Here is a 27,603-nt window from a genome sequence, read left to right as displayed (position 1 = left end):
CTGTAATGATTTCAGGTCAAATTGATCACCAAGTGTCCAGACTTGTAATCTTGGATTCCAGATCTGATCTCCATGGGACGACAATTGGCTGATCAAGATCCTGAGTGCAAGAGTGTTCACACTGGTTCAATCTGATTCAGATTTCATCTTTTGCTTGTTCCCCAGTGTCAAGGCCAATGTGAATATAACCACGCTCATCAGTAATTGGCTATTTAAATGTTGGGTTCAAAATATTTCAAGTAACCGTCAGCTTGCATTTGAGAAGCTGCTCGCTGCTAAAAATTGTCTCTCGTAATTTGAATAATCAGGTTCTCTGCCAGTGAAGCCTGCTGCATTTTTCCTTTTGATAATCTGACACTCTTTTCACACATACTAAATGCGTTAGGAACATAAAACTGTTCGAAAGGAGGCAAAGCTTCGTCGAACGGAATGCACAGCCAACGCAGACTGAACTGCATCGCTCGGAATCCACCCCCCCCACATCACGATGATCGTAAATCAGAAAACCCAAACAATCTCGTTGTCATCAGTCCATCGCCTACATTCATTGCCTATACTTGTACATTGATGCCGATGGCTGCAGACCTAAGGCCTGTGACAACAAGGGATGGATACTGTGGCAGGTGATGAGTAGTACTGCAACCATAGAAGAACTATTCCAGGCTGTAATATGCAAGCAGATAAATCAAGTGCTAAGAATACTTGACCGAGGAGGCAATCATGTACGAGAAGAAGAGGCCTCTGATGAATTTTTGAAAGGGGAGAGTTAATCATTAATGCCAAAGCTTTACAGAAAGAGAGGATAAGGACAAGAAATAAATCAGGAAGAAAAGTACCAAGAAAGGAAGATATTCAGTTGCTCTGGGTAAAAACACAGGTTCTCATATAGTTGAGTATAATACGTTCATTAAAGTCAAATTAGAGCGTACCAGAGATATGGAATATAATTACAAAGAAAATGGGTGTGCTCAGTTCACTAATAACTAACTTTAAAGTGATTACTGTCTTAAGGTGGTAAAGTGTGCCATCGTAACTATATAACATGTTTGATAATGTCCAGAATAGTTTGAGCATGTTCTGTCCAATAGTTTCTTCGGTCAGTATTTCTGCAAACTAAATTTGGTACACACAAATGTTATAACTGTATTTGAAATTGAAAACAAAGAAGAGAAAATTAAAAAGACTTTGGGTCAAATTTGTGCTTATCATTGTTCAAATACTTATTACTTTTGCTATTGAATATTTTTTTGAAAGTCTGTCAAATGTCATCAATATTTTCCATCAACATGTGAGAAATACAGTAAGTCTTGTGCAAACCTCAAGATTATATGTTTCACTGGCATCCTCAAGCCAACATCACTCATTGAGTAAACCTTGTAAGATGTAGAGTATACTGGAGAGTACCTTCCAAACATTTTGTTAGACAACATTGCCAACTGCAAACAAATGTTTACATTTAATAATTATTCCCTTCAAAAAATATAAACTAGCGTTTACTTGATTGTTCAAATGAAAGTTGCGTTGAACTGTACTTAGCATAGAAATATTGACTTCCTTTGACTATTCCTATGTGATTGCAATGCTTTCCTTATCTTCCCTTTGCCTTTTGTATCTTACCAGTGAGAGGCAGCTAATTGTTCTTTTGCTTCCTTTCGTTATGGTGATACAGTCTCACTTGGCAACAAGTCTTTTAAATAAACAAACATGCATTTCCCCAAGAAATTGTATTTTTGATCAGTGACGTAAGCATGGCTTTGGAGGTAGTTCCAAGGACTTCTTAATTGTTGTTGTTTTTTTTTTCTTGGGTAGCGCTGATGTTACATTAAATCTTTTAATATCCAAAAGCATTATGTATTGGCTGTGTTGAAGAGATTTCTCATCAACTTTGCAGTTCTATTGATTTTTTTCCCTATGAGCACAGACAATAATAAAGATAAAACAGTGGTTATAGGGAAGAATAATCAACTTCTGGTGAAATGATTTGACTTCATATTTTAACATAGAATTTATAACAACTTTAGCAGTCTGAGGAAGTCATTTTAATGGTGAAAAAACCCACAAAAAACAAGGAAAGCCACCTGCCATACCTCAGCAGTGCTGTGTGAGGGATTGTGTATGTTATCTATTGTGTTACCAATCTAGGACACTATGAATTGGTGGGCTTATGTCTTAATACTAAGTTCTGCATACTGTAACCCTTTGGTTTAAAGTACTCTTGTACATGAAAGGAAGAATTTTTGTAAATGTTCCCAATATAACAACAATTAAGGATAGCTTCATGACAGGTTCACAGTAGCTCTGTTAAATGTGCTTTAGAACTGATTTCCTGACATCTCTTATTCCTTGCTAAATGCAAAAGGAATCTATTCAATCGTGATGTTATGTGTATATGACACCCCCTGTGAAACAAGAAGATAAAAGTGCAGCTTGATTCAGTCATATTTGGTATGAAGATTCCACTTGATGATTACAGAACCCTATTGAAATTGTTGGATATCAATGGTGGTATGAGGTCAAAGGTCAATGTCCGGAAACCTTGTAAACAGATGACTCAGGAAATGCTGCTTGGGGTTAACTTCATACCTGGTACTTAGATGTTAGTCGATGAGTACAAGGAGCATATTGGTGGAGGTTAAATGTCATTTGAGGTCATATTAGGCAACAACAAAAACAGTGTTTCCTCGATGGATATTTCAATACTAAAGATTGGATGAGTTCTATGCTCCCTATGTAGTGAGTACAAGAATACTATTGTCTTTGGCCTGTTTTCAAGATCAAAGGTCATTTGAGGTAAATAGAGAGGTCAAAGTGTGAAAACTTTGTAAAACAATACATTCAAAAGTAAAGCTTGGACAAACTTCAAATCTTGAATATAGATCCACCTTTAATAGTAACTATATGTCTGCATATTGTACAGGTCAATGGTCATTTGCGGTCAGGTGGAGAAAGGCAAAAACTTGGTAAGCACAATAACTCCAATAGTGAAGCTTCGATGAACTTTGTACTTGGTTGGTTGTCCCATTAACAATAACAAAAATCGTACTTCATGTTTTGGATGATTTGAGATCACCGGAGGTCAAAGTATGAAAATCTTAACACAGTAGCTCTAAAAGATGCTTGGATGAACTTCATTTGTTGTATGTAGATCCACCCAAAATATTATTTGCTAATTAGGTAGAAAATCATTTGAGGTCAACAGGTGTGAAAGTCTGAAAAGCTTACAAACACAATAACTTCAGAAGTAAAACCTGTATTAACTTTTACAATGTATGTAGATCCATCATAGTAAGTATAAGGAACCTTATCCATATTGTGGAGGTCTTCGGTCAGTTGAGGTCAACATTCAAAGTCTGGAAACCTTACAAACATAATAACTTCAAAAGTATAGCTTGCATGAACTTTTTACAATGTATGAAAACCCCCCTTCATGAATACAATAAGCTTCTTGTTTCATAAATAGGTCAAAGGACATATGAGGTCAACATCCCAATACCACCAAAAGTAGGGCTATACCTTAGTGTAAAGAACTAGGAACCTAGTGCAGTTTATGTAGTTCAAAGATTAAAAGTCAAACTCTTAAATGCATTAACTCCTAAGTTGAAGCTTGAATGACCACCATGTGTTGACTAGATCAACCTTGAGGAACAAGAACTATTGTTTTGCCAGTAGTTCAAAGGTCAGTTGAGGTCAACAGATGTCAAAGTCTGAAGACCTTGTCGACAAGTACTCTAAATGTAATGTTGGGTGAACTTCATATCTTGAGTGTAGATCCACCCTAGTAAGTGCAAGTAATAGACTGCCCTTTGAGCAGGTCAAAGGTCAGCTGGTATTGGATAGTGGGACTATACTTGGGAAGCAAAATATGCATCACTTGATGCTAACAATCGAGAGCAAGTGTTGTCACAAAATTATTAATATTATACAAACGGATTTTCTACATGAATCCCAAAAATTTGCTAGCATGCATGCTCGCTGTTTGATTTAAAAAGAGTGATAATTTTGTTTTCATATCTAGCAGAATTTTGTGCCAGTATATAGTCCCCTTTACACTAAATATACACTTAAATATAGCAAAAATTCTGATGGACAGCTTCATATAAATCATAGCATTTCGTCAGTATTGCATTGGAGTTGGATTATTAAATCTATGCACAAGTTTACAGAAATACGTATACCTTGTGATTAGATAGCAGGCAGATGATTTATTCTTGAATTTATCATTATTCTGAAACGTCGGAATGGCCAACCAATATCACTGTTCTATCCATATACTAGATGTATGGAGTTTCTCTGGGAGTTCCACTGCAGTCGTAACTTGTAACCGAATGGTCATGTTTATTTTACAGCAGTGACTTCTTAGTGAAATTCATAGTATTATAAGCAAGAAATGTTCACTTACAGTGAAGATTTGAGGGATCATAACGTTATTATTTTTAATAACAATTTGGGATAAAAATCAAATACCAAACATATTGCGCCCGGCCAACTTTTGCATGAACAGGTTGTGGACGTAAAATATTATTTTCCATTCCCTACTGTTGTTCTGTACACATACAGTCTTATATCAGTATAGTAGTTGTTTTCTAGCCTTCTAGAGCTGTCGCTATGTCTAGACAACTTATAGCTTCGCCCTCTGTTTGCATATAATTAAATTTTTTAAGCCTGCCATTGGTCATTCATTTTTCCCAGCGAATCAAATACTGCTGTAAGTTTGACCTATGTGACCTGATGAATATTCATCAATGTCCGGGCTTACTGAACTGCCTAAGAGCAGAGCCTGAATTTGCAACAGGAATTTAACCAAGTTTTGTGCAATCTTTACATTTTCTACCTTGCCTTCATTCCTTTTAATGCAAATAAGGTGCTTTCAAGCCTATATGGATGTAACATTCAAGTCGGTAAGTGTATTTATTTAGGTTAAAATGTGGAGTGAACGGTTAGATGTTTTGAAGCCGTATTGATGTTTGACAGGCTGTGCCGTCGTTTACTAGCTAAGTTATACTCTCACTGCATTGCTTAATAATAATACATAGGCCTATATTGGTACTACGTGCGTAGGTTGTATGTTTGCGAACGCGATGATATCCCCAATTAACCAGCCCAAGTTAGGGTTGTTCTGTTTGCACCAAAATAACGACTCTTTATTCCACAAATCATAGCCAAACAGTTACCATCCTTTGTCAAAATAGGTGATTTAACATTTGATTCTCACGTTATTTTGATTCTAACGAATTACAACGTCTTTTGAATGATAGGCCTAACCTGTTACTAGTCGGTGACATGAAATTGGTCAGTGCCTAGGCTACTCCGTTAGGCGTATCCTAGGAAGGCCTAACACTATCTTACGTTAGGCTATTAGTTAGGCTAAGACTAGCTTAAGAATGGTCAAGTGTTCATGTCTAGGCTAACATGGGATTGCGAGTGGACGAGCTTGTTTGGTTTTCGTGCCATGGCATAATGTTGGTTGATTTTTCTTCAAAACTTCCTTGAATTTAGTTAAACAAATATTAAGCCTAGCCTGCCCCTCAGATGTATGTTACAGTTATTGTTAAGTGAGGCCTTTGCAGTGGGATGAGGATTCAGTCTGAATATAGATGGCCAGTTACCTAGACTGTAGAGGGGGAATGAATGTGTAGCCCCTAACTTTGTCAGGCTACATTTGGCTACGGCAATATTTTTTATTGCAAACCAGGCGCTTCTAGCCTAGTTGTATGTAACTTAACTTTCAATGACTGAATGAGGCCTAGGCCTAAATGTGTTGAATTCGTACTGTCATCCGACAGGCTGTGCCCTCCCACTTGTAAACTTTTGAGAATGTGATTATCATCAACTGAATTAGCCCATATTTGGTGTGCGCTAACCATTGCTGTGATAGAAACATCCTTGTCATATTATGGTTGAAAAGATTTATAAAGCTCCGACTATACAAAGGAGTGATAAAAGGCACTGTACAAAGTCAAGACAAATCAAAACAGAAGGATAGACACCAAAACATAAATCAACCAATAAGAAAAACAAGCGTTAGAGCAAGTAAATTGCAAAAATTAAATACTACCAAAATGTATTCAAATTCTTCTTAAAAATGAAAAAGTCACTATGCAAATTTCAACTGGAAAACTTTTTTAGGAGCAGAAAGGCAAGCAGCATTCTCCTAACTTAGAGTGCACCCTTGGAACAGAGATCAGAACATTTAGCTGATCGAGTGCAATAACCACTGGTTTTAGAGGACTGCAAATCCTTAAGATAGCAAGGTCCAATGTAATTAAGCTTATTAAAGGCAAGTGTAAGAATCTTTAACTGTATTCAGTAAGTGATAGGCAACCAGTGAACCGGTCAGAAGAGAGGAGTAACATGCTTGCTAGATGGTACATCAAACAGGACAGCAATATTTTGTACACGTTGTAGCGTATTGATAAGATAATTAGGTAAACCACTGTGTAAACAATTCGCATAGTAGAGGTGACTAATAACAAGACTGAAAACTGAGATCCTATATAGTTGACAATCGGCATCGGCAAAATCCATTGCGCTACCGATTATGCGGAATCGATTATTGCGTTCCACATAAAGGATGATGAATGATGAAATCAAGGCGCCAAATATTCCTAAAAATGTTTGGCGATAGTCCTCAGTAGTTCTACTGCATTACAGTATTTTGTGATAAGGCAAACACACTTGCGCATATTTTTGCGAAAAACCAGAAGCAACTTTTTCCCCCTGACCGCATGTACCATACGTGGTAAAATAACCCCTCTGCAGTAACTGAACTTTTTAACCGCAACCGACTCAAGCAAGTCTGATTTCCAGCGACACGCGCGACAAAGTCAATGGGACTTTAGTGTGTGATTTCTCCCACATGTAGTTAAGTCAACGGAGAAGCGCCATTGACTTACTGTGTATAATTGTTTGAAACAAGGTTCGATCAGAAGGGTTCCCTTGTAGATGGTAATCATTGAAAACTTGAAGCAAACATTGGGGATTGTTTTATTTTTCTCATCAGATTATGTATTCCGATATCAAGAGTACAAAATTACGAATGTTTTATTTCCGTACGGTCTCCTTTTCACTTTACTTACATTGGAATAGCAAAACTGATAGAGGTTAAAATACCAGTTGTAAAAGCTGGCCCTTACTTTTTTTCCATTTTGTAGCCAATGACTAATATTTTCCCACTTCTGTTGTCTGTATAAAGGAACTCTAGTCTGCACAGTCTGTCACAAGAATCTAATGGGTAATGGGTAATAACCACAAGAGCAGTTTCAGTGCTGTACCCCACCCCCCCTCCCCAGCCCTATACGCAAATTGGAAGTCGGGTAAAAGATTGTGATTTTTCAAATGGTGATTAAATTGCTCGACAACGACCATTTCAACCAGCTTAGCAATAAATTGGTGGATGCTTACTGGCCGATCGTTATTAAAATTAGGTTCAAGACCAGGTTTCTTTAGCAGAGGTTAAATGATGGCTTGTCTTCAAGAGCCTGGAAAATCGCCTGGGGCAAAAGAAAGGTTAACAAGTTGTGTTATGACTTGTAGAAGAGTGTCGACTGCATCTTTAAGCCCAATCGAGATTGGTTTACTGTCACAAGTAGTGGAAGCAGATGACATAATTAGCCTGCACTCTTCGGATTCAGGCTTCAGAACAAATTAGTGAAGGATAATGGGACGGCCATCAAGTTTACAAGTAGAAAGTGGAACGCTAAGGCTGCCCAGTTCTGTTCGAATATTGTCAGTCTTACTTAAGAAGTTATGAAAGTCATTCGCAAACTCTGACTTGAGTTGCATCAGGATACACTACAGTACCGCCTCATCCATTTTGACACGCGACTCGGACGAGTTTTCCCAAAATGGGCGAGTTGTGGCAAGTTGGAAATACAGCTAAAAAATAGAACGGTCCAACTCATCAGCAAAGGGGATGATGAGAAAACATAGGCATGAGTCCCATTGGGATCCGTTTATAGCCGATAAGTGCCTAACTTCAGATTTTAACTTTAGATGATTACGAAACAGGTTAATGAAATTTTGAAGCTATAACATAATGTGACGAATCAATTTCTTCGCGAATATTAAACAAAGCCAAGATTCGGGACTTTATCGATATAAATATAGTTCACATATGCTGATAATTTCTATATTGTCCTGAACATTCAGAGTGGAATATATCTACAATTAAGAAACATGGTATATAATTCTTTGTCGCAAGAGCAGTTGCCGCAAAACGGCCCACCTTTCGTATGAAAAGATGTTTTATTGACAACCAATTTTCCGTCAGTTGAAACCTTCATTGAACATCCATGTTCTCCCTCAGTTGACTAAAACAAAAACTTTGAACAAAAATTGTTTTTAATGCCCTTTTGCCAACTAAAAACATTGAGTATTGATGTGTGTATTGATGCATGGTTTAAGATAGGTGTGGATCGTGCATGGTCCTTCACAATATTAACATACCTCAGGTACTGTAGGAATGTCCAACTGTCTTCAAGAGAAGTGATGTCTTGTGTGTGTCGCCATATTTCCCTTGGCCAAGTATTGGCTTTATCGGTCATTGTTCATGACGAACAATAAGCTGGTTTGGGGAGTCAATCGTTTGCTTTGGCTTAATGCAGCATCCATAATGAACCCTGCGATGTGTTTTATTGATCCCATAGTTTAAAATTTAAATCTCATAAACCGAACAATAGAACCACTCAACCATTTTTGAAATAACAGTAGGATGAGTGAGAAGTTGAAGAAGTTGGCTTGTTGTATACAGCATGGTAAAAAAGCTAGGCTGAATCTTTTTTACTTGGTTATTTGAAGTACCACTTTATTGCTTTTACCATAGTAATTGACAGATATTTCAATATCCTGTTTAAATATTTTATTTAGTCATGATTTCTTTTCAATTCTCTTTGCAGATTCATAATGGGCAAGCTCAGCACATAATTGCTGTGGTGCATCATTCTTGAAGAGCAATCCTATCTATGATCAAGGTTCGTTTTTTCCACTCCGTGTTTATAGCAACTTTATAAATGATGCTTAAATTTTTAGTAAAGTTCTCAATTGGTTGAACACACTGACATGGTCCTTTCCCAATTACACAAATGTTTTATACAGTGCATTGTGATTGTTATCAAAGTAAGGCAGTGTGTATTGGGTCTTTGGGCACTCGGTTACAATAGTACTGCAAAGTAAATATCGTAGTAATCCACCTAAGGGAATGCAAGACACCTATCATTAGAGGTGAACAGATATTTCAACTTATTTGAGGTCACCAGAGGTCAAAGTGTGAAAGCTTCTTGATAACTTAAAATGTAAGCTTGGATGAAATTCAAACGTGGTCTGTCGATCTGCTTCTTTAAGTATGAGGAACCTGATGTTTTTTTAAAGACATATCAAAGGTCAGTTGTGTTCACCAGAGGTCAAATTTTGAAAACCTTTAGAGCACAATTTACTCAAAAGCTAGATGAAATTATTAAACTAAGTTTAGAGATTCACTATCTGATTACCCAGGATCTAGGGAGGTCCGGTCACATGTGGTTTGCAACAAAAAGTTGGAACTCTTGTGTGTAGTGTTTCATTAAATGTTCTCATAATGAAACATGGCAAAAATCCCTAAGTCTGCTAGATGTCTGGCTTTGGAAAAATCATACTTGCACCCTTGTTGCATGATGGATGTTTTGTGCATAAAGAAGAGTATAAAGGGCCCCTTCTCCCCCTCGGAAAAGGTTGCATTCCAGAAAACCTTTATTTAATCCCTGATTGCGGGAAACTGGTGAAGGAAATACATTACCTGAAAAATCCATCTTTTCACCATATTGCACCATGAATGCTATAAAAAATTCCAAAGATTTACAACTTGAACCATCACTTTTGTGGGACTAAGAATTTGTTAGATACCTGGACTAAACATGCATATGTGTTCATGATGAAAGTTTTTAATTTTGGTCTGTTGGTTAGTGTGTGATATTTTACTTTAACAACATATCATGCAAGAAGAAGCTACAGAGAAAATGCTGGAACACACTGTTTAAAGGATAGTGTAAAGCTTAAGAACAATGGCACAAGATTTCATCAAAGGATTCCCCTCTAGAACCTTCCTTTAATGGTAAGGTACTCAATTGTGGGGGAAGTTTGACGCACTGGCCTAATAAACTTCCATTGTATATTTCTAATCCATCAGATTAATAGCTCTCAACTGGTGGGGAAAAAAATATATGAAAGGTAAGTGATTTAGCAAGCAAGTGATTTAGGTTCTTAGGTAACTTGTAATCATCTAAAGCTCACACTAATCTTTTGCAGACCTTTAAAAACTATATATTTCAAATAATCAAGTGATATTTCATGTAGTTCCTAAATATGCATTGTAAACAAACGTTCAGTGGTTCTGTAGTGCAGTGCTCATGATGGCAATGTGTCCGGCTGTTTGGCTTGTTCAATTAAAGCTTATTGATCATCAATCTCATGATGTACTTGGCCTAGACTACTGTTACATTACTGTGACAGAAGCAAAGCAACCTACGTAGCCATGACAACGACAGCCTTGCCAATATTAAATTGTAGTGTTCGACCGATAATCGGTTAGACAATCGGCATCGGGCCGATTATCAGACAATCGGTAAATAATCGGCATCGGCAAAATCCATTGCGCTACCGATTATTTGGAACCGATTATTACGTTCCACATAAAGGATTGTATTTTTCCGCGCTTTTGATACACCACAACCACAACGGGAGAAAATTGTCGATTCAATGCTACGGTATCGTGATGTAACGGTATCATAAGTCCCTCGTGCGAGTTTGTACAAATGCTGTTCGATACACTATCCAGTTTTGGCAGTTAACACCATGCAGTATACCCGCGCAACAACTTACAGTATACCCGCGATAAGCTTAGGGGGACGACGTATTTTTTTAATTCACTTGTTGCATCTAACAAAACCACCTGTCATGTTAAACGATTGATAAGAAAGATAAATTGTCTATACTAAATATAAACACCAAATCAATATACTTTTGAACCACTTTGGCCGTTTCACCGTAGGTGAAAACTGGAAAGTGAAAACAATAACATTAGGCTTTGTTAATTGTGAGTTCTACATACATTAGGCTAGTCTGGCTGAAGAACGGTTGAGCTTCAGAACTGCCCAAGATTTTACAAATGGCATAAAATGATGAAATCAAGGCTCCAAATACTCCTAAAAATCCCGAAACACGTTTGGCGACAGTCATCAGTAGTTCTACTGCAATACAGCATTTTGTGATTAGGCAAACATTCTTACGCATATTTTTGCGAAAAACCCGAAGCACCTTTTTTCCCCTGCCGCATGTACCATACGTGCTAACAGTAACTAAACTCCTTACCGCAACCGACTAAAAGCAAGTCTGATTTCCAGTGACACGCGCGACAATGTCAATTGGACTTTAGTGTGTGATTTCTCCCACATGTAGTTAAGTCAATGGAGAAGCGCCATTGACTTACTGTGTATGATTGTTTGAAACAACGTTCGTTCGTTCGATCGGAAGTTTTACTGCGCAGATGGTAATCATTGAAAACTTGAAGCAAACGTTCGGGATTGTTTTATTTTTCATAATAAAATAAAACTGTTAGCAAACTGCTTATCCACTAAAGAGCCTGTGTAAGAATATGTTATAAGTAATGTGGCGTTACATTTCGATCCTGCTAGGATCGAAACGTCAGGCCAACTTACTCTTAGGCCTACACATTATTTCATATCAGATTATATATTTCGATATCAGCTAACGAAATAACGAATGTTTTATTTACGTGCGATATACTTTTACTTTATTTACGTTGGAGTTGCAACACTGATAATGGTTTTAATAGCAGTTGTAAAAGCTGTCCCTAACTTTTTCGTTTTTCATTTCGTAGCCAATGGCTACTATTTTTCCCCTTCTGTAGTCTGTACAGTACTGTGTTGTGGCGGGATTGCAATATTGCGACTCCTCGTTATAATCGTACATCACCCTATGTATGTATTACAGTGTCTTTACTTGCTCCATTAATCTTTACTGTGAAAAGTTAAGTCGTTCATTTACATCTTTGATTGTATTGGCCTAGAAGTTGGTAATCATGCATAACACTAAATCATACATTAGGCCAGTTCCACGAAAATTTTGAAATAATCGGTAATCGGCATCGGCCGATTGTCACAGGAATTAATCGGTAATCGGTAAAACCGATTGTCATACAATCGGTCGAACACTATTAAATTGAATCCAGAAGACAAAATAGATAGTCATTGTGTTCACATTTGATCAAATGTCTTGCTTAAATTGAGTGTTGCCTACAAAGATTATTTTCTGAGATGCTTAAGTTAGCCTCAGTTAGAATTGTTGTGTTGTCTTTGAATTTTCATAAGCATGGTAGGTTACTAGTAGACTAATACAGAGTTACAGTGTAGCTTTATTAGTAGAGAGTTAACATTTTTACAAACTTAGAAATTCAGTCAAGCTTGCCCAACAGGGAGCAGTTATGAAACTAATTGTCTATGCCTACCTCAACCTAAAGGTTGCTTTGGTTGTAACCATTTCAATGCCAAATTTAGCATGCTTTTGAGAGTCTGTTCAGAACAGAAAATAGTCCTCTCACAAAGATCGGTTGGTTGCAAACCTGGTGTGATGTTGGTGGACGTCATCAACAGATCATGGTTTTGAGTGCTCGGTTTTTCACAAACTGATTATAGTGATTTAGTAAATTTAGCGAAACTACAGCTTGAATGTGTATTTATTGGAAAGAAAATTGAGCCTTATGATGCTTGTCAATAAGATCTGATAATCATTTACATGTTCAGGTGGTGGTTGCAGATTTGCTGAATATTTCTTAAAAGAGGGAAGGATTGAGAGCTCATTATTGCTGTTGTTGCTAGGGACTGTTTGTGATTGCTCTTTGGTGGTTTCTGCAAAAGTTGGTTATGAGATTAATAAGTGATTTATTTTCAAATCGTGTTGTCACCACAGCTGTGTGCAATGATAGTGTTTGCTATTTCTGATATCAGTATTTTCATTAACCCGTTGCAGAAGTTTGTGAACAATTATTGATGTAGTAGCCAGTCTGAGATAATAGCACACTAAAACAAAGCTTTCTAGTTTGGAAGGTTTAAATAAAGATGTTAGAACGATATATGCGAGATATATATATATATACAGTGGAAAATGTCATTGAACAGTAGAGTATGATTTATGTTCCAGTTATGCTGTATCCGGTGAACCTATATAAAGGTGTAATTTGGGACCAATAAGGGTGCTCAAAGTCAAGTTTGCTAATGCATTATGTGCATCCTCATGCTGTTTTAATCCAATTCATCATGCATCAGCACAGGACACAGCTGAATTCAAAATATGGTGAGATATTTCAAGCTTCCTTACTCTTCTCCATTTAGAAGAGTTGAAAGACGAGAAGAGCAGACCACATCCGACTTTCTTGCCAACAGTCTTGAAAAAGAGACATACTGAAGGTGACAGTTCAGTGGACAACGAATAGTAAGTTTTTTCCAGTTGTGCTTGCGATATATTTACCACTGAAAGCATTTACAATCCCTCCAAATTAGCCATACAAGAGCAAGCAACCGTTATGTAGTTTTAACCTCGAAGCTTAAAATATTTTTTAGCACAAAGGTTGCTTGCAGCTGACAGTTGTCAAAGTCTAACATTTTATTACTACACAGGATAACTAAAAAAATACAGTTAGGATGAAGTTCATACCTGATATGTAGATATCCCTTCAGGAGAACAGGAAGTTTATGTTGTAATTGCTGGAGGTTAAAAAATGCTGTGAGGCCAGCCTAGGTCGAAATCTGGAAAGCTTGTAGACATGGTAGCTTCTCCATAAGTAAAGCCTGAATGAATTTTACTGTAACTAAATAAGTGCAGAGGTAAAATTTGTATTAAATTCATACCTTTGTTTGTAGATAAAATATTTTAGGGTATGTTATAAATAGCCTCAGGGTTCCTAGTTTAAATAGATTCAGTACTTTGTGTGTTTATAATCCTCTTCCAAATTTTCTTTTCAGGTACAGTAAAAGCCAAAGGTAAGCTGAACATGTTGCTATTGATTGAGGGTGGATGCAAAAACTAACTTCTGCTTGATTATCTATAGACGTAACATCTGTTTATAGCTGGCAATTTTATTTATGTTTGCGACTTTTTGGTGTCTGGTAATTATTTATGTATAAGTAAATAACATACAAGCATGGAGTTAAGATAGCATGTGTACAGTGTTTAAGGTTTTGAACATGGTTGTCTGAAGAGTGATAACATGACATGTCATATTTGACTTCAGTGTCCGTCCGAGTACAATAGAACCACTAGTTTGGTTGTGGTTGTCCAAGCAAAGCCCAGAATACAGTAAGAATGCCAATGTAAGTAATGCAATGCTCTATCTAACTTAGGCCTCAAATTGCTTTGAATCATGACTACACAGCTTATTAATGGTAAATATGTCTTTCAATGTTTCTGTTATGGTGGTATGCAGGGTTGTCACCAGACCATTTTTAGAGCCGGGTAATTTGTGACAGTGATCCGCGTCTGGCGGGCCCTTAGCAGTAGAAAATTTGTCTGGCATAGGCCATTCAGTACTTTGTGGCATTCATGCATTACGTTGACATTGGTTTCAAGTGGTACCTCGTTCGTTTGATCAAATGCATTTTTATGGGCCCTTTTGGGGCGTCTGGCGGGCCCTTTGTAGCAGAAAATTTGTCTGACATGATGATTTCCATAGTCAGTAAGATCAACCCGAACATTCCAAACCGATTTTGAGTGGTACCTTGCATATTTAATCTGGGTCAATGCTACGCTAACAGGCATTTGGGCCATATTTGGGGGCGTCTGGCGGGCCCTTAGCAGCAGAAAATTTGTCTGGCATGGGCCATTCAGTACTTTGTGGCATTCATGCATTAAGTTGACATTGGTTTCAAGTGGTACCTCGTTCGTTTGATCAAATGCATTTTTATGGGCCCTTCTTGGGCGTCTGGCGGGCCCTTTGTAGCAAAAAATTTGTCTGGCATGATGATTTCCATAGTCTGTAAGATCAACCCGAACATTCCAAACCGGTTTTGAGTGGTACCTTGTATATTTAATCTGGGTCAATGCTACGCTAATGGGCATTTGGGCCATATTTGGGGGCGTCTGGCGGGCCCTTAGCAGCAGAAAATTTGTCTGGCATAGGCCATTCAGTACTTTGCGGCATTCATGCATTAAGTTGACATTGGTTTCAAGTGGTACCTCGTTCGTTTGATCAGATGCATTTTGTTAGGGGCCCTTCTTGGGCGTCTGGCGGGCCCTTTGCAGCAGAAAATTTGTCTGGCATGGGTCATTCAGTACTATGTGGCATTCATGCATTAAGTTGACATTGGTTTCAAATGGTACCTCGTTCGTTTGATCAGATGCATTTTTGGGCCCCCTTTAACCGGCCCCAGGGGCCACATGCAGCAGAGCGACCACGGCAGACATCCACTTTTGGATATACTGGGTTTTTCCACAAATGTTCCAATACTCAGATATTGGTACAGTACCGCTTTTAAGTAAATGAGAAAACCGCGCTCTTAATCGCGCTCTGTGCGTTTAAACCGCGCTCTATCTTTTGTTAAAACCCGCATTGAAATGCAGTTAATTGCGGGGAACTGTTTATCAGAGCGCAGATTCCGTCGGAAGGCTTCCCTAATTCTATTCATGCCAGCTAAAAGTGTGAAGTTCATTGTTACCGTCAGACGGTCAATGGCTGTAATCCTACTTAATTCCTTCCAATCCGGTAACAAAAGAATATCGATCGTCGCCGGTAGAAAGAAGACCGAGGGTTTATACTCGGCCAAGGGAAGGGATAGTGTATAAGCACGTATCTTATACTGTTTAAATTCAACGTACAATACAAATGTTCAAGTGGAAGCAAAACAGTTGGTTTGATGAGTGAAACGTTAGCAAACAGAATTCCCGCGATTGCTGCGAACAATAAAAATTGCAGATTAAGTGAAAGCCGAATTGATCATTTCTCGGGGCTAGAACAGTACAGTATAATGTTCTTGCAAGTAATACGGGCTATTCGCGCACATGTTACATTACGGAACTGAGTTGGTACTCAGTTGTATACCGCACTGAGACATTGCACGTTGTCACTGCCCTTGGAATTCTCAAAGTATACAGCTTCACGGGCACTGTTCAAAACAACACTTCAAACGTTTTTGCACGTTCTCATTTAGTATGCATCGGCCGATCCTACCTCTAAGCCTACATCAAAAGTTACGCCGTATACACACCTCGCAAGAAAACCACGATAACCTTAAATGAAAAAACAATATTTTGCACTTGAAGATCTGACTTCCCTCAAAATGCAATGATAAGGTCTACCCCCAGTACTTCTTGATACATTGAGTTTCCAATTACTAGTCAAAAATATTTTCTGAAAAAAAGTACGATATTTTTCACAAAAATTGATGATTAGATAAGTGCTTCCTCACAATCAACGAGCCGCCCCGAATTCGCTCCGCTTACGTATAACTTCTATATATATTGCACGTGGAAAACCCGAGTTTTTACACACAGAATTCCCATTGACATTGGTCACGGAACATAAGTAGGTCATCGACATTCGAACTTGGCAACTTGCCCAAGTTCATTGCACCATGGCAACGACACAACAAATTGTACATGATTGTACATTTTCCCGCCATCTGGACGCCAAGTTATAACTTTTGGTGTAATATGCAAATTATGAATGGTAGTGTACTGCGCGGTTAAAACTTAAACTATTGCGACACACACAAATTCTGTGTGTTGTAGAAGTAACTTTTGTTTCAAATGTAAAGTACTGTATGGTAGGCCTACTATAATTTATAAAAGACAGTTTTCCTCAGGCGATAGGGAAAAGGGATGTTTCGGTGAACTCGATCTCTTTAGTACTTGGATACTTAAAATGACCATGTACATGCAGTTTCTATTTCTTTTTAGTAAGCTCTAATCATCATTTTTATCCTTTGCGGATCTTTATTGGAATAAATTCGAAATGTATTGCTTGACGCCAGTATTTAACGGTAAGCATTTCTTAAATTGTCGACTGAGCTTCAAAATCCATTTTCAAACAAGTCTGTTAATTTTCATGAAGGTTTTATAAAAAATCGAAATACAGCTAGGGAACAAAAGCTGTTCTATAGTATCCAAATAAAATACTCGTACTGAGATATGAAAAAACGGGCGGCCATTTTTCTTCTTTTCATGCGCTGCTACTAGTTTGGAATATGTTCCAACCTTTACAAAATAATTTTTAAGGATAGTTTAGATTTCTTATAATCCGAAAAGAAACTCGGGAATCAGGAAAAAAGGAGGCCCATCAATTGCGCGGACGAGAAACATGTTTTGAATTTAACCGGCCCTGCTTCAAATTTGTATGGTGGAAGTTCTTTTATCTTTTCATTCTGCTGGAACCAATGGTAATTTATATAAAAAATTCACACAAGAAACGCTTAGTAACACTTTATTATTTCTTCAAAATGTTGCCAACTATTTAAAGTAAACTTATCCTCCGTCATAACAGAAATAAGACCTGAAGTTGTGCTGTCGTCTCTTTCTGAACAGGGAGATCCATGTGGTCTTGCCAGATATTTAATGCGTAAAATATTTACACCATATGAGCTTTTAAATTGTAATGTTAATGGGATTAAGAAAAATGCACTTAATAAGGATAGGGTATTTGCAATTAGGAAATGTATTATGGAGCAGTTTCATGTACCACTTCACATTCAGAAAAGAGTTTGGGGACAGTGCGTTAAAAAGATGGACACAGCCAACAGAAATGCTAAGAGATACTTAGCAATGGCAGTCAAATCTTGAAGTACAGTATTTTTTGGTATATTCCATTTTCCTTTTTTTTTGTCATCATATATTTAAATTATTCTTGATGTGAAACCTTTGAAGACTGTAGTCAAAAAGAACTACATGTTAATTTTGATCCCTTGCATGGTAATTTTAATATTTTACTTATGTATTTTTGGTTCCTTGCTTTTTGCAAAGCAAGGAACCTATGCGTTCAACTTGGCGTGTGTGTGTGTGTGTGTGTGTATGTGTGTGTGTGTGTATGTGACGCTTGGCTTGTGTACACGATATCTCAATAAGGAAATGATGTATCATGATTAAACTTGTTGGGTGGATAGCCCATAGTAAGAGGAAGATCCCTATTGTTTTTGGTGCCCGCAAAGGTCACCAAAGGTCAGTTAGATGCCAAAAACCAATATATTAAAAACAGCAATAACTCCCATTGACAGGGTCCGACATGGTTGATATTTTGGGAGTAGTTGTGAATGGGGTAAGGCATCGTTTCCAAACATAACGGTAATCGAAGGTCAACAAAGGTCAATTAATGATAAAAAACTAGTATTTTTGCGATAACTTGAGAACGAAATGTCCGTTAGGGTTGGGAGTTGCTTTAATGTAATCCAATTGTCGACCCGCACCTGGGTGACCCTTGACCCCAATTTGACCTTTGGTGACCTTTACGTGTTTTTGGGGATTTTTACAGTTTTGATGCTATTTTCAGATGTCAAAGGTACCTTCTGAACATAAATGTCAATAGGTTGACCCCGTGTGACCTTTATGTGCGAAGTTATATGGGGTCAAAGTTTTTCGGTCGGAGTTAGGATGGTTGCACAGACTTGTCGTTTTGTTTTTTGGAATCAGGAGATTAAACTACATCTGAAACCAAGGTCAAAAGGTCAAAGGTCACATTAGAAAAAATATGCTTATTTTGGGTGGAAACGAGCAAAAAAGAAAATGTTTGGTTTTGATGCTAGATTTGGATACCAAAGGTACCTTCCGATCAAAAATGTCAATGGGTTGACACCCGTGTGACCTTCGTGTGCGAAGTTATACGAGGTCAAAGTTAATTTTCAGACATTTGATGCAATAACTCCCAGTTCCAAGGTGTGACGTGGTTGATATTTTTGGACAAGTTGCAAATGGTATAGGGGAATATTTTCAAACTTAACGGTCATGTGATCCGAGGTCACCAAAGGTCAATTAATGTTAAAAAACTAATATTTTGGGAGGAGAAAATGGGCAAAGAAAAAAATGTTTGAATTTGTATAGTTTGATGCTCTATTTAGGTCTCACCGATCAAAAATGTCAATAAGTTGACCCAAGGTGACCTTTGTATGTTAAGTTATATGAGGTCAAAGTTAATTTTCAGACATTTAGTGTAATAACTCCCAGTGCCAAGGTATTACACGGTTGATATTTTGGGACAAGTTGCAAATGGTATAGGGGAATATTTTCAAACTTAACGGTCATGTGATCGAAGGTCACTAAAGGTCAATTAATGATAAAAAACTAGTATTTTTGCGATAACTTGAGAAGAAATTGTCCGTTAGGGTTGGGAGTTGCTTCAATGTAATCCAATTGTCGACCCGCATCTGGGTGACCCTTGACCTCAATTTGACCTCTGGTGACCTCTGGTGACCTTTTTGTGTTTTGTGGATTTTTACAGTTTCGATGCTATTTTCAGATGTTAAAGGTACCTTCTGATCATAAATGTCAATGGGTTGACCCCCGTGTGACCTTTGTGTGCGAAGTTATACGAGGTCAAAGTTTAATTTTCAGACATTTAATGCAATAACTCCCAGTTCCAAGGTGTGACACGGTTGATATTTTTGGAGTAGTTGCAAATGGTATAGGGTAATATTTTCAAACTTAACGGTCATGTGATCCAAGGTCACCAAAGGTCAATTAATGATAAAAAACTAGTATTTTTGCGATAACTTGAGAACGAATTGTCAGTTAGGGTTGGGAGTTGCTTCTACGTAATCCAATTGTCCACCCACATTTGGGTGACCCTTGACCTCAATTTGACCTCTGGTGACCTTTTCGTGTTTTGGTGATTTTTACAGTTTCGATGCTATTTTCAGATGTTAAAGGTACCTTCTGATCATAAATGTCAATAGGTTGACCCCTGGATGAGCTTTGTGTGTGAAGTTATAGGAGGTCAAAGTTAATTTTCAGACATTTCATGCAATAACTCCCAGTGCCAAGGTGTAACAAGGTTGATTCTTTTGGACAAGTTGCGAATGGTATAGGGGAATATTTTCAAACTTAGCGGTCATGTGATGCAAGGTCACCAAAGGTCAGCTTGTGTTAAAAAACTAGTATTTTGGGGGGAGAAAATGGGCAAAGAAAACATGTTTGAATTTTTACAGTTTTGATGCTCCGTTAGGTTTCACCGATCAAAAATGTCAATTGGTTGACCTACGGGTGACCTTTGTGTGTGAAGTTATGTATACAAGTTCAAAGTTAATTTTTAGACATTTAAAGCAATTAAATCCTAATACCAAGGTGTGACACGGTTGATAATTTGGGACATTTTCAAACTTAAAGGTCATGTCATCTGTGGTCACCAATGTTATCATATCTGTTGACCCGCTTGTAGGTGACCTTATACTTCTTACATTTTCGACGCCATATTTAGATCTCAAAAGTGCCTTTTGATAAAAAATCCGATCACATTTTGTGATCACAAAAGTGTTGGCTATAGTGTTGGTTACTTTATGCGTACATGTAGGACCACAATTACTTGGACTATTTGAGCCCAATCTTGCTTGATAATATGTGTATTGTCATATACCCCAAGCAAGGAACCACAGTGCCCTTGGGCTCTTGTTCAATGTTGTTGCCTTTGTAAGTGCAATGTTTCCTAGTCTAATAGACAGTGTGTTGCTTTTAGTTTGCTTCTGTAAGCGTGACACTGTTGTACTGTTTTCTTTTATAGTATTAATTTATTTGCTTTGTGAGTGCAAAGCTTCCTAGCCTAATGTGTGCCTAACTTTTCTTTTAGAATTTTTAAAAGATTTACAGAAAATACAGACTGTTTGTTTCTTTTTAGTTTGCATTTCTAAGCTTTAACAATGTTGCATGATGATTCTTATTTTATAATAATTTGCTTTTTTTAAAACAAGCATTTGTGCTTAGAATTCTTTTTCATTTTGGTTTCCAGGATATAACTACAATTATTCACTTTACAACTCCTTTCAGTTAGTGACAACCTTCGCATTCGTAAGCCTATGAACAGAACTCTATAAAAAATAAAATAAAATCAGTGCAACGTTTCCTGGCCTAATGTGCTTAAAGTTCACACAAAACGCGGGGCCTAATGTTACTACTTAAAATGATATGTTACCCCGAAAGGATAAGGCACGAAGTTTCCTTCTTGCTTTTTATTACTTCTGGTAACCATAACATATTGGGGAATAAAATAAAAACGTATAAAAAAGGTTTTGCCCTTCAACACGAAACTATTCTCGTTTAAAACTTTCAGTCGAAGTCGTGAACTTCGTACTCGTACACTGGCCTAATGTGCCTAAACTCAACACAAAACGCGAGGCCTAATGTTACTACAAAAAATGGTCCGTTAATATTACGGCGAAAGCATAAGACACGAAGTTTCCTTCTTGCTTTTTATTACTTCTGGTTACCAGAACATATCGGGGAATAAAATAAACACGTATTAAAAGGTTTTGCCTTCAACACGAAACTATTCTCGATTAAAACTTTCTTTCCGTCAAAGTTGGTAAACTTCGTTTAAAATTGTGATGTTTATAACGGGTGTTGGTTACAAGCGATAGGTTTACACTACCTCCGCGCTATGAATAGCGTTGTATCGATCGGTTCACTCCCATTGTGTCGGTGGTGAATAGCGAGCGAGGGGAATTCGCGTTCCTTTGTTTGGAACGCGGGGAAATCGCGTTCCTTTATTTGGAGCGCGGTTAAGTACAGTTAAGCTGCGTTTTGCGCTGAATCGCGCTAATCTCTTCCAATTTACTTAAAAGCGGTACTGTACCTCGTTCGTTTGATCAAAGTGCACTGGGCTGCCGGTCTAATTGTGTCGGTGGTGAACAGCGAGCGAGGGGAATTTGCGTTCCTTAATTGGAGTGCGGGAAAGTATCGTTCCTTTATTTGGAGCGGGGTTGATTACAGTTAAGCTGCGTTTTGCACTGAATCGCGCTAATCTTTACCAAGTTACTTATTGGCGGTACTGTAGGCTAATTTGTGCCGGGCGGTAAGGCTGAAATTGACCTCGAGTACCGGGCGGAAATTTTGAGAGCTGGGTAGCACTGCCCGGCGCCGCCCGGCGTGGTGACAACCCTAGTGGTATGTCTTCTGTTGTGTCTTTGAATAGGTTGTGGCTGAACTGGTACCTAATATTATTTATTACATGACTTGTAACAAATATATCAGGTCCTGTGACAGAATTAGCCATGTGCCATAAAAAAAATATATATATCATTTTGTAGCAGTTGATGGCTTTACAGTTTTTATCACCTCTTATTTATAGAATTTGAAGATCAACCCAAATACGAACTCTTCTGTCTACAAGGGTAACATCTTGAGAAGACTGCTATTTGTCATTGAATGGTAGTTGCACAGGGCTCTTTTAATGGAAGCTCAAGGTAATCATAGTATATTTGATTTATTGCATTAGTTGAACATCTGTAGAACCATTACTGTGACCTTTAAAATGAGATGTCAAGAAAGCTCACAATTCAATTGAAAACTGTTACATGCTTAAGTGTGTTAATCTGCTCATACACATTGCAACAGGCACAAAACTCTCCAAAATGATAGGTTTTTGGTTACGATGCTGAAGGAATAGCAGCCTTTGCAACCATGATGGCGTATGTGTGTTAATGTGTATGGGTGTGTATGTATGTGATAGCCAGCTTGTAAACACGACATCTCAAGAAGCACAAGTTGAGTTAGTGTCATGCTTGGTTGGTACTGTAGATGTCCCATGATGCGTAGATGTGCCCTATTGTTTGTGGTTCTGACCTCATGCACATTGATAAATGGGCAGGGTTTAACATAAAATTCTTATAAATGTCAATATCTCTTCAACTGTATGTCCAATGTACTTCATACTTGGTATGGTAATATCAGTTGATGATAGGTACAGACCTTATATAATCAAGAAATTCATTCTCATTATTATTCATGAATGGATATGGCTAGAGTGTTATCACAGTGAAAATCTGGTTAACACCATGACCAACAAGTTGAATCAATGCCAAACCGAATAACTATTCTACAGTTGTTAGTGTAGAGTCGCTGCACACTACTGATTATGACCAGACACAACTGACTGTCGTTACATGGAAAATTGTGTCCAGATAATCGGGCAGTGTGCATGGGTTCAACACTACGGCTGACCATGATTTAGCCAGTTTTTAATTCGTGTCTGCTGCAGTCGGGGAAAACTGAATCTGTAGGGTTTTCCCAACTGGCAGTCATGCAAGGTTCACGACTGAAGCTGTACAGCTTTAACAAATTTAACCAATCATAAATTTGCATGTGACCTCCAGTTGTTAACAGCAAGCAGTCAGTGTGTGGGAGTCAGTGGTAGGACTATAAGGCTTCATTATTAAAGACTTTCCACGTAACAACGGACGAGTTCTTACATTCTCACCTGTGTTGTAGTGAACAAAATGTCCTTGTTAGATACATATCTAGCAAGTTATATATCATTGCATTGAAAAGCATTGGAAGAGATATATAGTTAGGTTGTGATTTATCAAGGTGGCGACTTTGACAGTTTAAGTTAACATTAGGCCAGTTGGCTCTATGGGTTGTTGTATTGTGATGATTTGTCTCTATTTGTTACAGCAATAAACATGAACCAGTGGAAAAGCAACGAAATGTCACAAGGCGCTTGGCTACATGGTGGAGGTAGATGGAACATGGATTCTAGTAAGTCTGGTTTTACTCTATGTCTAAGTCTAAGTCTTATTTGACTCTGCATGACCTTGGTGCTCTTGCTCTACTATGCCTTATGCTATTTGGTGATCATTTCTTGTGCATCCACCTATTTTGGTAAATATCATAGTCATCATTGTAAATTTTATGAATTTCACGTGTGTTATGGGGACCTAGAAAAGCCACTAGACTTATCTTGAACAGAGATGTCTCTAGTGTCATAGATTAGCAGTAGTAAGGACTTCTACTCATGCGAAATCTGTTGATTCAAAATGCATTTTCAGCTGGTATCCATGGAACAAAGAAACGTAAATGTTACTTTCACATTACAGATGGAGGTGACTCCTCTATACAGTCTGGCAACCAGGCATCTGATTGGGGCGGTAAAGGATCGCCAAATGGACTTCCTATGATGGACCAAAAGAAGAGCAGTGGCTGGCCAGCCATTAGTAGCTCCAGCTCCAATGGTTTGAAGCCAGGAGAAGTCATTCATGCAGGAGATGTAGACACCATGAATGGCAATGGACCTGAAGGCAGCCTAATGTCCTCAGATCAGAAAAGAAGTAGCAATTTTTCAGGTGAAGGTAATAGCCTGAGTGGTTCCATTTGGGGTTCAGGTAGTCCAGGATGGGGTGGTATACAATCATCCGATGGACCAGATAAACCCACCTCTGTTTCCCCATCATTCAATCCAAGCTTGCAAGTTGATGGTATGCAGAGTGGCAGCTCAGGAAATCCATGGGGTCAAGGATCATCAAAAAGTCCCCTAACCAGTCAGTCAAATACTAGCATGTCATCAGTTACCGCCTCGTCTGGTGGGATGACATACACTACCTCTAGCAGTAATGCACACTGGTCTGGAAGCAATGCCCATGGACAAGAGAAACCCTCACAGGAACAGGAAAGTAGTTCTCTGGCTAAGATTGAAGTTAGTGCAGAGAATACTCCTACCAGCAGCACCTCAACAGTAACCAACCCTGGTGGTGATGCTGGGAATACTGATAGAGATGACAGCAATAAACCCACCACCAACACAAGCAACGTACAAAACCAAGATACAGAGAAGAATGGCTGGCAAGGTCAGGCTAGTGGTAAGTAAACGCAATCAAGGCAGCTAGATCAAGTTTATTATAGAATAACAGGAAATGTGCCTTTTTGATACCTTGCCTGAGTCCCAAGGAATATGATGCAATGGTGATGGCATTTGTGTGTGTGACGCATGCCTTGGCCTTGGCTCCAAACGACATAGTGGGTAACTCTCTAATTTGGTTGGTAGATGCACCTTCTTGAGTACAAGAAACCTATTGGAATTGGTTAAAGGTCAACAGAGTGAAAGTCTGAAACCCTTGTTACACAAGTCAAAAAGTGAAACGTGAATGAAGGTCATACTGAGGAATGTAGAAACCACTTTGTGTATCTGTTGATGTGGAGGTCAAATGTCATGTGAGGTTCAACAAGTCAAAGTTTTGAAAGCCTTGTAATTATGATAACTCCAAAAAGTAAGCTTAGATGAGCTTCACACTTGGTGTGCTGATCCACCTCATTGAGTACAAGACTTCTGTTCTTTTCTGTGTAGGTTGAGGCCAACAGAGCTAATCTTTGTGAATGCAATAACTGCAAAAGTTCAGCTTGTAATAAACTTTCTTAATTGATATGTGGGTACATCAAATGTGAGTACAACAATGCTATTGTTTTTGGTAGTGACAGTTCACTGGTTGTAAATAAGTCATATCAATGGTAAGTCTGTACCAGTAATTATGGCAATACTGACCTTACGTATGTTGTTCATACATGTTTTAAAGAAGCAACCTTGTACTTGGTCATTGTTATCATTTGCAATTCTGCTATCTTTAAAAGAAAACACTATTTGTTTGCATAGATTCATTGATCAGATAGAGAAAACACTCTGAAGCACCGTATTAAATGTTGATCATTGCCATGGATATCTTTAAGAGTTTTCTATGTGTATTTCATAGTTGTCTGTTTATGTTTCAGGTGAATCACCATCCTGGGATGCTCAGAATTCACAAAACTTGCAGCCTGGTGGTGGATCTGGATGGGGATCTGTGACTCCAACAAGTGGGGTACCTACTGGATGGGGGGACATACCACCTCCCTCAGCAGCAGGAGATGTATCACGATGGGGCTCTATTCCAACTAGTACACAAGAGAACAATACTCCAACTGGGTGGGGGCAGTCTGAGAAGGTGGAAGACCAAGAGGCCCTTGGCACTGATATTTGGGGTTCAAGGCAACCTGATCCAGCTGCTGGACAATCTGCTTGGAACAAACCATTGGGAGGACCATCTGGAGGATCAAACAACCAATGGGGTGGGAAAGCAAATAACCATCCTGCTCAACAACAGCAACAACAACATCAACAACAACAACATCAACAACAACCACCACCACAACAACAACCACAACAACCTCCATCTGGTAGAGCTTGGGGACCCTTCTCTGCACCAGGCAATGGCAGCCAGATTGGTTGGGGAGAAGCCTCTGCTGGAGGACCAGCAAAGCTACCTCAGACAGCATGGGGTGGTAACCCAGGAAATCAAGGAATGGAGGGGGGTGCAAAAGGAGTTGGAATCGGTGTTACCCAGTGGGGAAAGAAGCCCGTCAACCAGGGTACAAAGTGGGATGTAGTAGACCCAGGTAATGTCAAAGCAGCCCCAGCACGTCATCAAGCAGGCGACAATGGTACTGCTGTTTGGAGTGGTCAACAACAAAATCCTCCACCGCCACCTCCAAATGTTTGGAATAAGGAACCACCGAAGTCACCATGGGGCAACTCTGGTCAACAAAACAAACCACCACAGCCTGAATCTGCTTGGGGAGCTCACTCGTCTTCTACAACTAAGGCCTGGGGAAACCCAGACGAACCAAAGCCTCAAGCTTGGACACAGCCACCACCAACACCAACACAGTGGAGTCAACCCTCTAATGCTGATAATAATCGCAGTGGTGGTAGCGCATGGGGCTCAGGTGCCCCACCAGTTAAGCCACCAACATCTGACAGTAACTATGGATCATGGAACAAAGAAGATACTGCGAAAAAGCAACCATTTCCAGCAGACAGTCAACCGCCGCCGCAGCAGCCTGTGCCACAAGGTTCTGGCTGGTTACCAATGCTAGACATTCCACAAGAAATCGTCCCTACTGGTTGGGGACAGTTGAGTCCCTCCGATCCTAGTAAGCCATTTGGAATGGATGATGGCACCTATGTCTGGGGAGACAGTAAGGAGCACAATTCCTGGGTTACTGAAATGAGTGCAAAGAATGTTCTCCGTATGAAGCAACTGAAGCAAAAGGCTGCTGCTCAAGCGACAGCAGCTGGCACCAGTACTATGCAATCTCCATCCGTGCCCTCCAGCAAACCACCGAGTACACCAAGCTCTGAGGACGGTGCACCTGCCGGGTTCAGTAGTAGCACAGAGCAGCAGCAGCAACAGCAACAACAACAACAACCACAGAAGAAGATAGGAGGATGGGATGATCCCGGTACTCCCACTTCTGCTACAACCAGTAGGTCTAAGTCAGAATCGGAGAGTGGTGGAGAGTGGCAGAGCCTGCCAAGGACTCCTGCTGAAGAAACAAACAAGTGGACGAATGAAAGCCAACAGTCTTCATCTTCCTGGGGTGGCAACAATAGAAGCAGTACTCAATCTCGGGAATCTATGCAAACATGGAACGAAGAACCTGCAAATCCCTCCAGTTCAAGTTAGTATTACCGTTGCTCACTTTTGTAAGTTAGGGAAATACTGTCATTTGTGATCCAAAAATTCTAGAGGTGGTTCTTTTTGCCAATCTTAGGCTTATGTATGCTGCTATGGTATAGGCAGAGTTGGGGGAAGGTTATGTTGAATGTGTAATGAACAGGGC

At 38.9% G+C, this 27,603-nt stretch overlaps 1 protein-coding gene across 4 annotated transcripts in view; it reads left to right on the top strand.

The window, feature by feature from the left end:
- Nucleotides 1-27,603, top strand: part of LOC139960262 (uncharacterized) — a 64,933-nt gene that overhangs the window by 25,786 nt on the left and 11,544 nt on the right. Inside the window, exons 1-9 of one of the 4 annotated variants that reach the window (XM_071958480.1) lie at nt 4,724-4,898; nt 8,895-8,969; nt 10,160-10,200; nt 13,380-13,479; nt 14,010-14,027; nt 22,304-22,418; nt 23,629-23,712; nt 24,051-24,809; nt 25,714-27,441. In XM_071958480.1, coding sequence (XP_071814581.1) covers nt 22,406-22,418; nt 23,629-23,712; nt 24,051-24,809; nt 25,714-27,441 — 2,584 coding nt within the window. In that variant the 5' untranslated portion in view covers nt 4,724-4,898; nt 8,895-8,969; nt 10,160-10,200; ... (1 more) ...; nt 14,010-14,027; nt 22,304-22,405. Of the gene's footprint in view, nt 1-4,723; nt 4,899-8,894; nt 8,970-10,159; nt 10,201-13,379; nt 13,480-14,009; nt 14,028-22,303; nt 22,419-23,628; nt 23,713-24,050; nt 24,810-25,713; nt 27,442-27,603 lie in introns of those variants that run through there. The other 3 variants (XM_071958481.1, XM_071958482.1, XM_071958483.1) reach the window with 3 other exon arrangements.

Source organism: Apostichopus japonicus, chromosome 19, assembly GCF_037975245.1.
Source record: "Apostichopus japonicus isolate 1M-3 chromosome 19, ASM3797524v1, whole genome shotgun sequence".
NCBI lineage: Eukaryota > Metazoa > Echinodermata > Holothuroidea > Aspidochirotida > Stichopodidae > Apostichopus > Apostichopus japonicus.
The sequence above is the reverse complement of the archived record's forward strand: the minus strand, read 5'-3'. Positions and strand labels throughout refer to the sequence as shown.